Genomic DNA, 13,458 nt, shown 5'->3' with positions numbered 1-13,458 from the left:
TGTATAAATTCTTTTAAGGTTCATAAACACATGATCATATTGTCCTTCAGAATTGCAGCCCCACAATCGATTCCTCTGTGAGCCCATTGTACTGTACTTCACCCCAAAGAGTGTTTTCATTGTAAAATCTTTGCCAAGTTTGTAGGGGAAGGGTTTTCTGCTGCCAATGATAAATGCTTTTTCACACTTTATCATTAGTTATTTTGTCTAAGAGTTAGTTATCTGTTGCTATTCTTTTCCCACTTTTCATTTTGTTTTAGGATTTCTAATTAATTTACACAAGTTCTTCGCATCTTGATGGTACTTGCCTTTTGACATTGATGTCTACGGTGAACCTGTCCCTCAGTTTGAGGACTGCAAAAAATGTGATTTTTTTTCAGATGCACAATTTAATATTTTTATAGTCAAATCTTCAGGTATTTTTTTCTTTAGTAATTTATTATATTTAAATTCCTTCCCATCCAGAAATCAGATATTCATGTAAATGTTCTTTTAGTCTGTGCTCCCAGTTTTTTCAGGGTGTTCTCTGCTTTCTGGTTTCTTCTCTGTACCAGGGAATGTCGACGGTGTGTTGATACAGAGAGGCAGGAATGAAGGTGAGGCTCGCCTGTCATATTAGTGGAATTTCTACAGTGGTGGTTAGTACTGTGGTGCTTGGAGACGGTCTCGCTGTCTTTGAACCCGGCTCTGTCACTTACTATGTGATTTTTGAAGTCACTTCTCTGTTCTTAGGTTTCCTTACATGTAAAATAGGTTAATAATATAACCTATCTCACATGGCTATGGGTATAAAATGATTGGTATGTGAATCACTTAAAACAAGTTCTGGTACAGTCAGTGCCAGCCACAGTTTGGTCTATGCCCGGTAGGTGCACTGAAGCTTAATATTGTGTCATTATACTTGGCATTACTAAAACTTGAGCATTTCAAGTGTTATTCCTCGGCTACTTTCGTAAGTGAGATGCGTCCCCTAGAGGCCACAACGGAAGTTTATTTCCAGTTCTTGAAAACCCTACGGGCCTCAGTGGGAGCTGGGGTGGCTCTGAGCCGCGCTTCCGAGCCTGCAGTCTGAGAGCCTTTCTCCCCCGCGCTTCCCGCTTCTTCGACCCGCGCTGCTTCTCCCTGAGCCCGATGTCTTCTGATTCCGTAGACCTCGGGGCGATTTCTGCTTGTGTGCCCTCATTCATTCATTCCAGACGATTTGCTGGGTGCTTACTATGTGCAAAGCGTTAGTGGCTGGGGAGGCGGGAAGTGTACTGAAGGTAAAAAAAAAAATCTGCCCTTATAGGGAGTGCTATCCAATAGCAAAAAAAAAACAGAGTATGTATATAGACGAGCAAACGAATGATGACTGTTAGTTTCTCTAAACTGAGGCTAATACGACCTACCTTACAGGACAGGATGACTGAGCGAGTAGACGAGAAAAAAAAAGCCCCTAATAGTGAGCCGGGTGCGAAAAAGACCCTATTCCTCTTCAGGTCTTTCCCCCGATCGAAAGTGATGAGGGCCAGCCCTGTGGGCTAAAGCGCCACAGTTTCGATTTGTGGACACTCTTGGCCGTTCCCAGACGGTCCCGCCGCTTCGCTCTAGGGTTCGCGTCCCAGCACCGGCGCTACCGCCGCCCGGAGCGACCGCCAGCACAGGCGGGACCCTCGAGCACCGCGAGCGCCCCCTGGCGGGCGCGCGGTCCGCGCTGGGGGCGGGGCTTTGGCCCCGCGACTTCCGCTTCCGGTTTATACAAACTCTCCCGCCACCAGCCGAAAGCGAGTGTCAACGTTTGTGTGTTTTCGTGTTTGGTGTGGTTGCAGGTAAGAGAAACTCCTAGGATTTAGGACGGACCTCAGTCCTGGTATTGAGGCTCACAAATCGAGAAAAAAGGGCGATCCCTTTGCGGGCGGTGGGGGCTGAAAGGTTGCCTGGCGGGGCGGGGAGGTGTCGGCCCCGGTTGGTTGGCGGGGGCAGAGGCGTAGGTGCCGCGAGTTGAGGCGGGGGAGGGTCGGGGGTGGGCATTTCTGTAAGGACCTTGTGGATGCTCCCCAAGAGGACTTCTGAAAGACTGGATTCGAGAGAGGTTCTGTTTCCCAGAGTCTTAAGATAACAAGTGACCGGCCCGGGTCCTTTAGGTCTCTTATCTAACCAGAACCTAGCGCGCTTTCCTTCGAGTTCAGGACTGCAACCCGGATTACATCTCCCCCTAACCCTGGGGGGGCTGCAGAGACCTAAGGGCGCTGTCGCGCACACCTCCAGGCGCCGTCACCTGACCCTGGTGTTGCTGGAAGTTAGGACCATCACCTGGCTCTCCCTTAGCACGCACCTCCTCCTACCCGCCTCGGTACAAAATTGTTACAGGTGTAGTGTAGAAAATCTGGAAAAGGCAGAGAGACGTCACGCGGGGATAACCACTTCGTGCGTGCTCTTCAGTGTTATCTTTCTCTGCATATGGACTTAGTTTTTGCTTGTTGTTTTCAACTTTACGTCATTTTAATCACTTTATGTGCTTTCTTCCCAAGGTAACAATATGCTGTTTTCTGGAGAAAAGCGGAGGAAACTGAGGTTATTAGCAGGTGACCAGAGGAGTGCGTGCTACCCGCACAGCCTTCAGTTTTACTTGGAGCCACCTTCTGAAAACGTATCTTTGACAGAGTTTGAAAACTTGGCTATCGACAGAGTTAAATGTGAGTGATATTTGAATTAGAATTTATATATTCTTAAGAAACTCACTTGTACTTTGTGGCGATGAATGAGGATAATTTATTTCCTTCATTCAAGCAATATTGAGGGTTTTCTCTTCATTCATTTGCTGTACAGTGCATGTTTATTGAGTGCCCGTATATTCTAGGTGGCAGGGATTTGAGATGGATACTGTGATTTCTCGTTGAAACTGTTCTAGTACATGGAGACAGTCATCCAAAGTAATAGTCATAACTTAGTATTTTTAAATGCTTTTGTGGAAGTAAATACTAGTGCTATTGAAACAGAGGTGGGAGTGACTTAATTCTATTAAATAATACTTAGAAAAATGAGATTTGGACCTTGAAGGATATGTAGAAATTTCTCAGCAGAGAAGTGAAGGGCTTTTCCAAGCTGAGATACTGTACAAAGGCCTGGAGGCGTGAGGGAGCATGCCGTATCTGAGGAACAGGAATAAGTTCAGAGTGGATTGAGAAGTATGGGTAACCGAGGACACTCTGTGCCACACCGATGGTATAACATTGGGGTGTAAGAAGGATGTGGCAACTGTACTGGGGACTTATTTATCCTCTCTGTGGTGGTGGAAGGAAGAAAGAGGCTAGTCATGAACTGAAACAGAAATAACAGCACTGTCTTCAGAGTTTATGTTCCAGGATATCCTGTACAAGAATCAGAAGGAGAGGTGAGATACTGTGAACCGTGCTTAAAGGAGCAGGGTGAGAGCTGCTAACAGACGGGGCTCAGTACCTGTTTGTTGAGTGAAAGAGAGAAGGCCAGGGAGGAAAGGGTGTTAGGAAGATGGCAGTGTCAGGTGCTTCACAGAGATTAAGAGGATGACTGAAAAGTCCCCTGGGCTTGCCACTGGAGAGACAAGATGTTAGGGCCTGAATGAAGGCGGTGGTGGTGTGAGAAGGGAGAGACTTACGGGATACTAGGAGGCATTACTGACCACAGGTGGAGATTGTTGGGATGTGAGGAGGGGGAGGGTGGGGGAGGGGGCTGAAGCTCCAGCTTGGATGGTCTGGTGGGTGGGAACTCTGCCCGGAAGAGGAGCAGGACCCAGGGAAGGTGATTCGTTTGGTTTGGATCACCTTACTAAGAGGTACCTGTGCGACATGGACTTATGTTCAGGACTCATTTCAGGAATTTTTCACTGTTTAAAAAACACCTCTTTCCATACTGATGGATGCAGAATTCACCTGAGAGGGGATTGACAAGGGGCTTTGTGGACCTTTGCATACTACATAGCGTCTATTCAGGACGGTTCATTCAGATGATTGGAGGGCCCTGCTTCCTCCCTGTCGGGTCTTCTTCCTCTTTGCTTCATCAGGAAGGGAAGGGCTGTCTTTTCCTGACGACTCTGCTGAGTGAAGCAAGTGGACTGCCTAACAGAGCTCCACGTGAGGGATGCAGTCAAGGAGTGCGTAAACCTTTTTCGTAGGGACAGTTTTTTATTCCTCGACAATGGTCGCTCCGTACAGCAGTGATTAGCCCCCATCGCTCCCTCCCTGCTGGTTGAGAATTCCTGGTATTAGATTATACTGTGGGACATGGATATTTGCTGCATGTGGGTGGAGATTACCCTCTTATAAACATAGGTGATTTGTATAATATACTTGCAGAAAATAAAACTGTTAGAACTGGTTATTGCTAGCCATAGATTTTATTTCTCTTGCTTTTAGTTTTTAAAAACTTGCATTTGTACGTTTTTTCTTTTTTCTGTTTTAAAATTTTTTGCAGTGCTAAAATCAGTTGAGAATCTTGGTGTGAGCTATGTGAAAGGCACCGAGGAATACCAGACTAAGTTGGAGGCTGAGATTCGAAAGCTCAAGTTTTCCTACAGAGTAAGTAAAAGCAGGAAATATGTTCTTTCCATTTAGACATATTCATGTACTGAATATCAATTTTGGGAAAGCTTTTATAGTAGGCACAAGGCTTAAAAAAAACGATACAGCATAGACTTTGCCTGAAGGTACCTGTAGTCTGGGGTGGTTGACACACAGTCAGATGGTTATAATACAGCAGGGTTTCTTTACCTCAGGACTGTCAGCATTTCGGGCCTGATAAGTCCATGGTGCAGGGACTGTCCTGTGCTTTGTGGGTTGCTTAGTAGCATCTCTGGCTTCTCCCCAGTAGATGTCTCTGGACATCGCTAGATGTCCCCTGTCTATACAGAATGGTGAATGCTGTTAGATGTGTGCTCCAGCAACTCCAAGAGCACATATAATTACCTGGCTTGGATGGGGGAGGTGTGGGAAGGCTTCCTAGAGGAGGTGGTGCTGAAACTGCATTTTAGTGGATGTGATCAGCTTTTTATTTTGGGAAGATGATTGTCAACAGCAGATCGACAGGGTCATGTCTGGTAGGAGGAGAACCAGTTTGCAGACTGGATGTGAGAGTGAGTTGAATGGAGGGAAGAGGACTGATTCAAGAGATATTGAGAAGGTAGCACCAAAAGATTCTAGTGACTGATTGCAGGGCGAAGGGGGAGAGGAGTTAGGGTTGCCACCCTGGTTTCTGGTTAGGACAGTAGGTGGATGGTAGTGATATTTCGAGTTGTGATATATAAGAGGAGAAGCAAGTATTGGAAGATGTTGAGTTTACTTCTAGATAAGAATTTGAAGTGCATGTGGAGAAGTCTAGTGGACAATGGGATATGCATACCGGTCTGGACTTAGGAGACATCTGGAGATTAAGAGGAGAGTTGGAATCATCCCAGGAGCAGGAAAATATTTGAGTAAGAAGAGAAGATGATGGAGGACAGGATGTGAAGAATACCAGTATTTAAGGTGATGTGGGATTGGAGGAGTCTGGGAAGGAGAATTGAGAAGTAGGGGATCAGCCAGGATAACAGTGTCATGGCTGGAGTTTCAATAATAATGATCGTGATATCATAATGATACCATAGGAATCACAACAGCAAACATTCGTAGTGTGCTTACTGTGCCCCAGGGTATGCTCTAAATGTATGCAGTGCACACAACAGTCTTATGGGGTAGGTTCTGTCCATTTTGCAGATGAGGAAGCTGAGTTATTGACTGGCTAAGTAACTTGCCCAAGCTCACAAGGCAGTAAGTGGTGGAGCTAAGATTCAAATCTGGACGCTTTGTTTTCGTGGCGGTGCTCAACCACGCAATTTCAGAAGCTTAGGATAGATCATGTAAGGTGCGCTGTGCAGCATCCATTGGATTTATCAAGTGGGTGGGATAGAGGCAGAAGCCAGAATGATGGCCGAGTTTGGAGGAGTGAGGTGGGTAGGAGTATGTACTCTTTTAAGATGTTTAACTGAAAAGATGAGAGAAATAGGTCTGAATAAAGAATAATTTGTAGGAAAAGAGAATATACAAACTCACATGGCAGGAGCATACTTGAATGTATTGATAAGCTGAGCGTAAAGATCTAGAAGAGCAAGAAGATGAGGGGAGCTTGGAGATACTAGGAGAGAACGCTCGATGAGTCACGGTCCTTGGCAGGCGAGAGCAGGTGGGCTGCAGGGTTTATGCGGGGTTGATTTTCTGTAGGAGGAAGGAGAGAAGCGTTGTCCCCGAGGATGCAGGGGAAGGTAGTTTAACATGAGGATGCAGACGTAGGAGGACTGGTGGCCTTTACGGTCTGAATATAAATATAAATCTGGGAAGGCAGTGTGGTAGGCAGCGTGGGCCCGTGAGGGAAGACCGAGACAGCTTTTCTAAGAAGTGAGGAAAGATGATTATGTATCAAATCCCAGCTCTGCTGCTTATAGGCTTGTGAATCTGGGCAAATTATGTAACTTCCCTGTGCCTCAGTTTCCTCATCTTTAAAATAGGGATATAATAGTTCCCGCCTTATAAAGCTTTTTAAAAGTTTTAAATGGATTAATAATTAAAATGCCTGTAACAGTGCCTTGTACCTTGTAAGTGCTTGAGACATGTTTGCTCTTCCTGTGTTGGACTTTAAAGAAAGATTCCGTGGTGTTGTCAAAGGTCCAGATGGGGACAGAGGGTGTGAACTTGTAATATTCCAAATTCCTGTAATTGTGTTTTTTTCCCCAGAGGCTCTCAGCATTTTGGGAAAAGGATGCAGAGTATAGGTTGATTTAAAATCTAGGTCTTGAAAACGGTTGAAATGAAAGCAGTTGAGGGTTGATGTGAGAAGTGGATGACGAGGTGAGTACCCTAGGTATAGGCTGGATAAGAAAGAAAGTTAAGAGGGAGGAGTTGATAGGAAGAAAATGGTGGAGTCCAAACCTAGGAAACTGCTGAGATCAGTTCAGTTCTTAGTTTCACCTGATTGCTGATTTAAATGATAATTGTCCCAGAAAAGGTGTTACAAAATTTGTGTTTTGACATGTTTACTTTACCGTTGCCGTATGTTGACTCAGTATACCTCTTACCATTCTGATGCATTTATTCTATTCAAGTATCATTATTTTTCAGGAAAACTTAGAAGATGAATATGAACCACGAAGAAGAGATCATATTTCTCACTTTATTTTGCGCCTTGCTTATTGCCAGTCGTGAGTACACCCCTCTACTCTCATGGTCAAATCTGTCTTGGGTTATAAATTGGTACATGGAAAGCGGACACATTGTATTAAACACAGGAAAATGTGGAATAACATCAGAAAGCAGTGGTTCATGGGTTGAGCACTGTTGCAGCAAATTGAAATAAGTTGTTTATTAAAAAATATTGAGAAAAACTATATCACAAAATGTTTTGCCTGTTGAAACAATTTTATGGGAGAGACTTCGTTTGGGATTTAAAATTGGAGGGGGTTTCATTAGGGAAAAGGACTTTTAGTATTTTTTTCCTCCAGGACACAAGTGCTACTATTTATAAGAAATAATGAATAAATGTATACTTGAATTTGATACAGGTTTTTAGAAGTTGAGATGTATGGTCTAGTGCCCATTAGATTAAGATGCTTTCTTTCCGTTGTTGGTGTCTTATAAGTCAATAGTGCCATCCGGAGGGAGAAGGAGTTAGTTGCTTTGTTTAAAAAAATTTTTTTTTCTATATTAATTTTGGCTACATAACATGCTTATTGTTAAGTTTCTTTTCTGCTTTTTATCAATAGGGTTATCAAATGAGAATCTTGAATTGTTTACTCTCCCAACAGAATAACTGAGAAATTACTGATCAGCCTTGGTCTTCTGTGAAAAAAAAAAAAAAATTCTATGCAGTTTATATAATCTATGCAGTAAATGAATTGCTGACAATCCATGAAAGCCCCTTTGGGAAAAAAATAATCACATTTTACATGCAGTAGCATTATTATTTTATAACAATAGTACTACCCATTATTTATCTGTTTTGTACATTGATACATTTATGTTGGCTTTTAAAAAATTTAGATATACTTGTACATATTAGATTTTGTGAAATTATAAACTGTGAGTCTGTAAGCAAAGTTTACTTGTAATGTTTATCTGATCCTAATCTATTCAGACATAAAGTTACCTTTTAAAAGTTTGGTGTTTATTTGGCGTTGATGAAACCACTTAAGACTGAGGGAGTACCCCTTTTCTAATGTCAGTGACTGTTTTGCGGTTACATTAAATGCAATTAATGATTTTATATTATTTGATAATAACATAGCTAGGTGCAAAGTGTTCTGCATTTAATTCTTCTAATTTTATGTCCATAACACCTCTCTCCCCACATTCAGCACATCTCCGGAAGATTGCAGTATGCGGTATTCATATTCTTTATCGTGACAAAGAGTTTGTATGCTTTTAACTTCTGCCTATTGGCATCTTCCTTGTGTTCAAATGTTGTTTCATAAAGATTTCTTGGATTTAGTCATCAGTGGACTTTTGAATAATCATTGGACTTTTCATTTGTGCTCATAATTTCCCTGTCTCCATTTCAGTGAAGATCTTAGACGCTGGTTCATTCAACAAGAAATGGATCTTCTTCGATTTCGATTCAATATTTTACCCAAGGACAAAATTCAGAATTTCTTAAAGGATAGCCATTTGCAGTTTGAGGCTGTAAGTACATTTTTGTAGAAAAGTGCACAGATCAATCCCTCCGTGCTGCCTTAAGTGCTGGTATTAATATGTGGAGTTCTCTCTTTTTACATTTTCTTCCTAAGTACCTGCTTGAAAGAATTGCTATTGGCTTTGCAGAGCAATGAACCTTTCTATGACTAGAAAAAAAGGGGCTTCTTAGTAACAAAGCCCCACATTTAATTGCTTTATTAAATATGTGATTTCTAAAAGTTTAATTTATATAAGTTCATCTTATCAAAATTTTCTAGGCCAAAAACTATTGCTAATAATGTGTTAAAGAAGAGAAGTGGTCATGCCGACTTGCAATAATGAACTTCAGAAAGGATAATGCTTGATTTTATTTTATTTATTTTATTTTGGTATCATTAATATACAATTACATGAGCAACATTGTGGTTACAAGACTCCCCCCATTATCAAGTCCCCCCCTATATCCCATTATAGTCACTGTCCATCAGTGTAGTAAGATGCTGTAGAGTCACCACTTCTCTTCTCTGTGCTATACTGCCTTCGCCGTGATAATACTTTATTTTACAAGTCAGTTGTTAGTAAAATCTGATTTTCTGAGTAGATAGAAGACATTGTCTTGTCTGAGGAGTGGAAGAGGTACCCGCTGTAGCGAGAGAGAGTGTGGGTTGAGTTGGGGAAAAGAGACAGCATGGAGGGAAGTACACGTTGGGCAGACATTTAGTGTCAGCTTGGGCTAGAGAGGTGCCTTCTGCAGTTCCTCTCACTTATCATAAGAGCCCCGTGAGGTTTCTACGTAATATCTATGGCGTAGAAACGTGTCAAGCCCCAGGACCATCTGACCCAAATGCTGTGCATTTTCCACTTTGCTTTTAACTTTGATCCTTAGTGAAGTCCATTATTGCTATTATCAAATACAGTTAATTTATCTTTTCATTATTAAAAATATTTTTTGTTGTTGAATGATTGATTAAAGTGTCCTTGAGAACATTTTTTTTATCTGAAAGTACCTCAACATATCAAGTATAATTTTTTTTCAGCAAAAGCTATAATGATTCTTTCCTTTTAAAAAAACTTTTATTATTGGGGTGTAACATTTACAGAAAAGTACACAAGTCACAACTGATAGCTCTCTGAAGTATCAAAGTGAACACCACCAAGGTAAAGAAATAGAACGGTGCTGTCAGCCTGTGCATCCTTGTCCTTCCTCCGGTTCCTTACCTCCTGTCTGCATCCTGCAAGTGACGGCTGTCCTCACAAGTAATGTCAGAATTCTGCCTGTTTTTGAACTTCATGCAAATAATATACACAGTATATCTTTCTCATGCTTATGGTCAAGAGATTTTTGCCTATGTTTTCTTCTAAGAATTTTATGGTTTCCTGTCTTACATTTAGGACTTCGATCCATTTCAAGTTTACTTTTGTGTATGGAGTTAGACAATAATCCAGTTTCATTCTCTTGCATGTAGCTGTCCAGTTTTGCTAACACTGGTTATTGAAAAGACTGTCTTTTCCTAGTTGTATATTCATGGCTCCTTTATTGCATATTAAATAAACATATCTGTGTCAGTTTATATTGGCTCTCTATTCTTTTCCATTAATGTATGGGTCTATTCTTGTACCAGTACCATACTGTTTTGATTATGGTAGCTTTGTAGTATAGCTTGAAGTCATGGAGCATAGTATCCCAGCTATGATAACTCCTTTTGTTAATGTAGTGTATCACATCGATTGATTTGTGGATATCAACTGTCCTTGCATCTCCGGGATAATTCCCACTTAGTCATGGTAAATGGTCCTGTATTCTGAACTTGTTTTTCTATTATTTTGCTCAAGATTTTTGCATTTATTTTCATTGAAGATGTTGTGTGTAATTTTCTTTGTGGTGTCTTTGGCTCGTTTTGGTATCAGGATAATGCTGGCCTTGTGGAGAAGTTTGGGAGCTTTCCTTTCTCTAACTTTTTTGAATAGTTTGATGATAGGTATTAAGAAAAATATTCAGTAGGGTTCACTTATGAAGCTATCTGGTCTTGTACTGTTTGTTGGGAGTTTTTGATTACTGATTCAATTTCATTATAGTAAAGAGTCTGTTTAGATTTTCTATTCTTGATGCGTTCTTGCAAGATTGTATGTCACTAGAAATTTATCCATTTATTCTAGCTTGTTACATTTGTTGTTATATAATTGTTTGTAGTTGTTTCATATGCTCCTGTATATTTCTGGCTATCAGTAGTAGCTTCTCTTTCTTTTCAGATTTTATTTATTTGGATCTTCTCTTTTTCTTGATGAGTCTGGCTAAGAGTTTATTAATTTTGTTCTTCTTTTTAGGAAAGCAGTGTTATGGGTGCCCAGCTTCCTGGGGCAGGTTCCCCAGGCTGTGGAGCAGGTGTTGGGCTCGGATCCCCCCTTCCTCATGGAGGGCCTGCACGATTGTGGCATCCCACCTGCTTGTGGGTTTCTGCACCTCACTCAGCCACTGCTTTCCTCCTCCTGCCTGCCTTGATGTGGTGTTTTCTTTATGTTCTTAGTTGTGTATGATCTGCTTAGTCTTCAGTTTGTTCTCAGAGATAGTTCTGTATGTAGTTGTGGATTTTGCAGTCTTCATGGGAGGAGGGGAACTCACGATCTTTCTACTCTGCTATATTGATCCCACCCGATCCACAGTGGTTTATATCTTAATGCCGACATTCTTGTATCAGAACCAAGAGTGCACTGTTCACTATGGTGACTTTTCTTCTTTTCTTTGTATTCCTTGACTTCCAGCTTTCATCTTTTATATATAGTGCTTCTAATTCATTATTTTTTCCTATTCTCTGAGGTCATGTTGTTCTCTTCTTTTCAGTACCCCTTTCTCCAGGGATTTAAGCTGAGCTGCTGCTGTTTCTCTTCTAAATCAGTTAATGCACTTTTATCTACTTTCCAAAAACATGTTGACCTCTCTCTTCCACTATTTTCTTTGTTCTTGGTGGTTTAAATTCTTTTCATACTTTCATTGTAATTTTAATTTTGTTGTAGAAGTGATGGAAATAAATATTCATGTTCAGTTTCCCATGCTTAACCAGAAGCCTCAATGACCTCAATAATCATAGTTTTAAATTTAGGGAACAAAGTTAAATTTTGTGAATGTGTTTTATTAATAGTGGTTAGCAGTCTGGGCTCTGCTGGTGTATTGTTGGGTTCTCCCACCAGCACATATCAGTGCTGAGAAAGCAGTCTTCCTGGGTCTCTCCAGGTCCTACACGTCTTGCTGGGCATGTCAGGAATATATGGTCGTGACAGCTCTTTACCCAGGCCGTTTCTTACCTACTTTTTCGCAAGCAAACATGAGGGATGAGGTAATATCTTCTTGGTATATAGAAGCGACTTGCTTGCTACTTGCTATAAAAGTGATTGGTTTTCAGTGTTACTCAGCTGTTAGTGCAAACCCGACAATACTTGAGCATCCATCTGGGCTATCTCATGCTGCCCCCAGGGAACTGGAGGGTAAAGAGTGAAACAGACACACTGCTTTTCTTGCTGCTTCCCGTGATGTGAATAATGAAGTTCTTCGTCTTGAATGTAGGAGTCTGTGTCTCCTGCCAGCATGCATTAAACAGTCACGGGCTAACATACTGGCTTATAAGTAGCATAACATTCAATCCCACACTTGAGAATCCCCTGTGTTATTTTGGGTAAATATTTTAATCTGCCCTTCAGTTTACTCATCTTTGAAATAGTGATCCAATCCCCACCACACAGATTTGTAAAGTGAGGTAGACTACATGAAGTGCTAAGTACTGTGCCCGGCAAGTATGTTAACTAGTAATATTATGGCAGATAAAGGCATCAAATGCCTAGGTATTGGAGAAATTGGGGGTTTATTAGTTGATATGTTCTGTTTCGGTTAAAAATCTTTGATGTTTTTAGAAAACAAATTTATGGGAAAGACGTGCATTCTTTTAACAAGTGTCAGCAGTTATGATTAGTTTTCATATTATTCTGATTGTTCCTAGTCAGTTTGCTAGGATTACTTTATATCCTGTTTCTAAAGGTCATTTGAAGTACATTATAAGCATATGTATCAAAGTAAGAAGAAATATGGATAAAATTGGGAGATTGACAGAATGGACCATACCCACATTTTTATGTCATGGGTGTCTTACACAGTTTCTGAAAGGAAGAGTTACTTTGGGTTCTTGTGTGCCTGTATTGTTGGGTTCAGTGATTCTCAGTGTGGGGTAGGATGGAGGCCTACCTGGGGGATTTATAAGAACCTTGCCTGGAGGTGTGTAGAGTGAAAAACATTATGCCTTTTGGTTTTGAAATAAACACTGTTAAATGTGAAACTTGACCAAGTGTAGCTGGCGGAAATGCATGGAAGATAAAAAACATTGCAGGGGCTTGGCAGAAAAACCCTTCCTGGGTTGGATTGCACCCACTCTCCTGACAGAGGCCCTTTCCCACCTTCTTCTGGTACCTCTGGTTCTCCTCCTGTGCATCTATCTAATCCTGGTATTTAAAGCACTTGAATCCAGGTGGTGTTGATTAGCTTGCTTGCCCTTAGATCCCTGTGGCTCTTCCATTTCCCAACTTTAACCATTCCATTAATAGGAACATGCACATTTTCTTCATCTTGATTTGAAAATTTGGTTTGCATCTGTTGTACTAAAACAGATGTCAGTGATGCTTAGACTCAGGATTCATGTTTTAGAGTCAGAATGGAGCGAGGGCTAGGGAACAGTTATTAGCATTTGCCTTCTAAGCTCACTTTGATGTGTACTAGACGGTGCTGCCTAAGTCAGGGCTGAAGGCTCTTGGAGTCCACCTG

General features: G+C 41.4%; 1 protein-coding gene across 2 annotated transcripts in view; it reads left to right on the top strand.

Moving 5' to 3' along the window:
- The first annotated feature begins 1,672 nt into the window (after window positions 1-1,672).
- The window catches only part of PRIM2 (DNA primase subunit 2), a 264,376-nt gene continuing 252,590 nt past the window's right edge, over window positions 1,673-13,458 (top strand). The window contains exons 1-5 of one of the 2 annotated variants that reach the window (XM_036998378.2): window positions 1,673-1,808; window positions 2,511-2,675; window positions 4,432-4,535; window positions 7,107-7,186; window positions 8,543-8,663. In XM_036998378.2, the coding sequence (XP_036854273.2) occupies window positions 2,519-2,675; window positions 4,432-4,535; window positions 7,107-7,186; window positions 8,543-8,663 (462 nt within the window). In that variant the 5' untranslated portion in view covers window positions 1,673-1,808; window positions 2,511-2,518. Of the gene's footprint in view, window positions 1,809-2,510; window positions 2,676-4,431; window positions 4,536-7,106; window positions 7,187-8,542; window positions 8,664-13,458 lie in introns of those variants that run through there. The other variant, XM_036998379.2, reaches the window with a different exon arrangement.

Source organism: Manis javanica, chromosome 16, assembly GCF_040802235.1.
Source record: "Manis javanica isolate MJ-LG chromosome 16, MJ_LKY, whole genome shotgun sequence".
Lineage (NCBI taxonomy): Eukaryota > Metazoa > Chordata > Mammalia > Pholidota > Manidae > Manis > Manis javanica.
The sequence above is the reverse complement of the archived record's forward strand: the minus strand, read 5'-3'. Positions and strand labels throughout refer to the sequence as shown.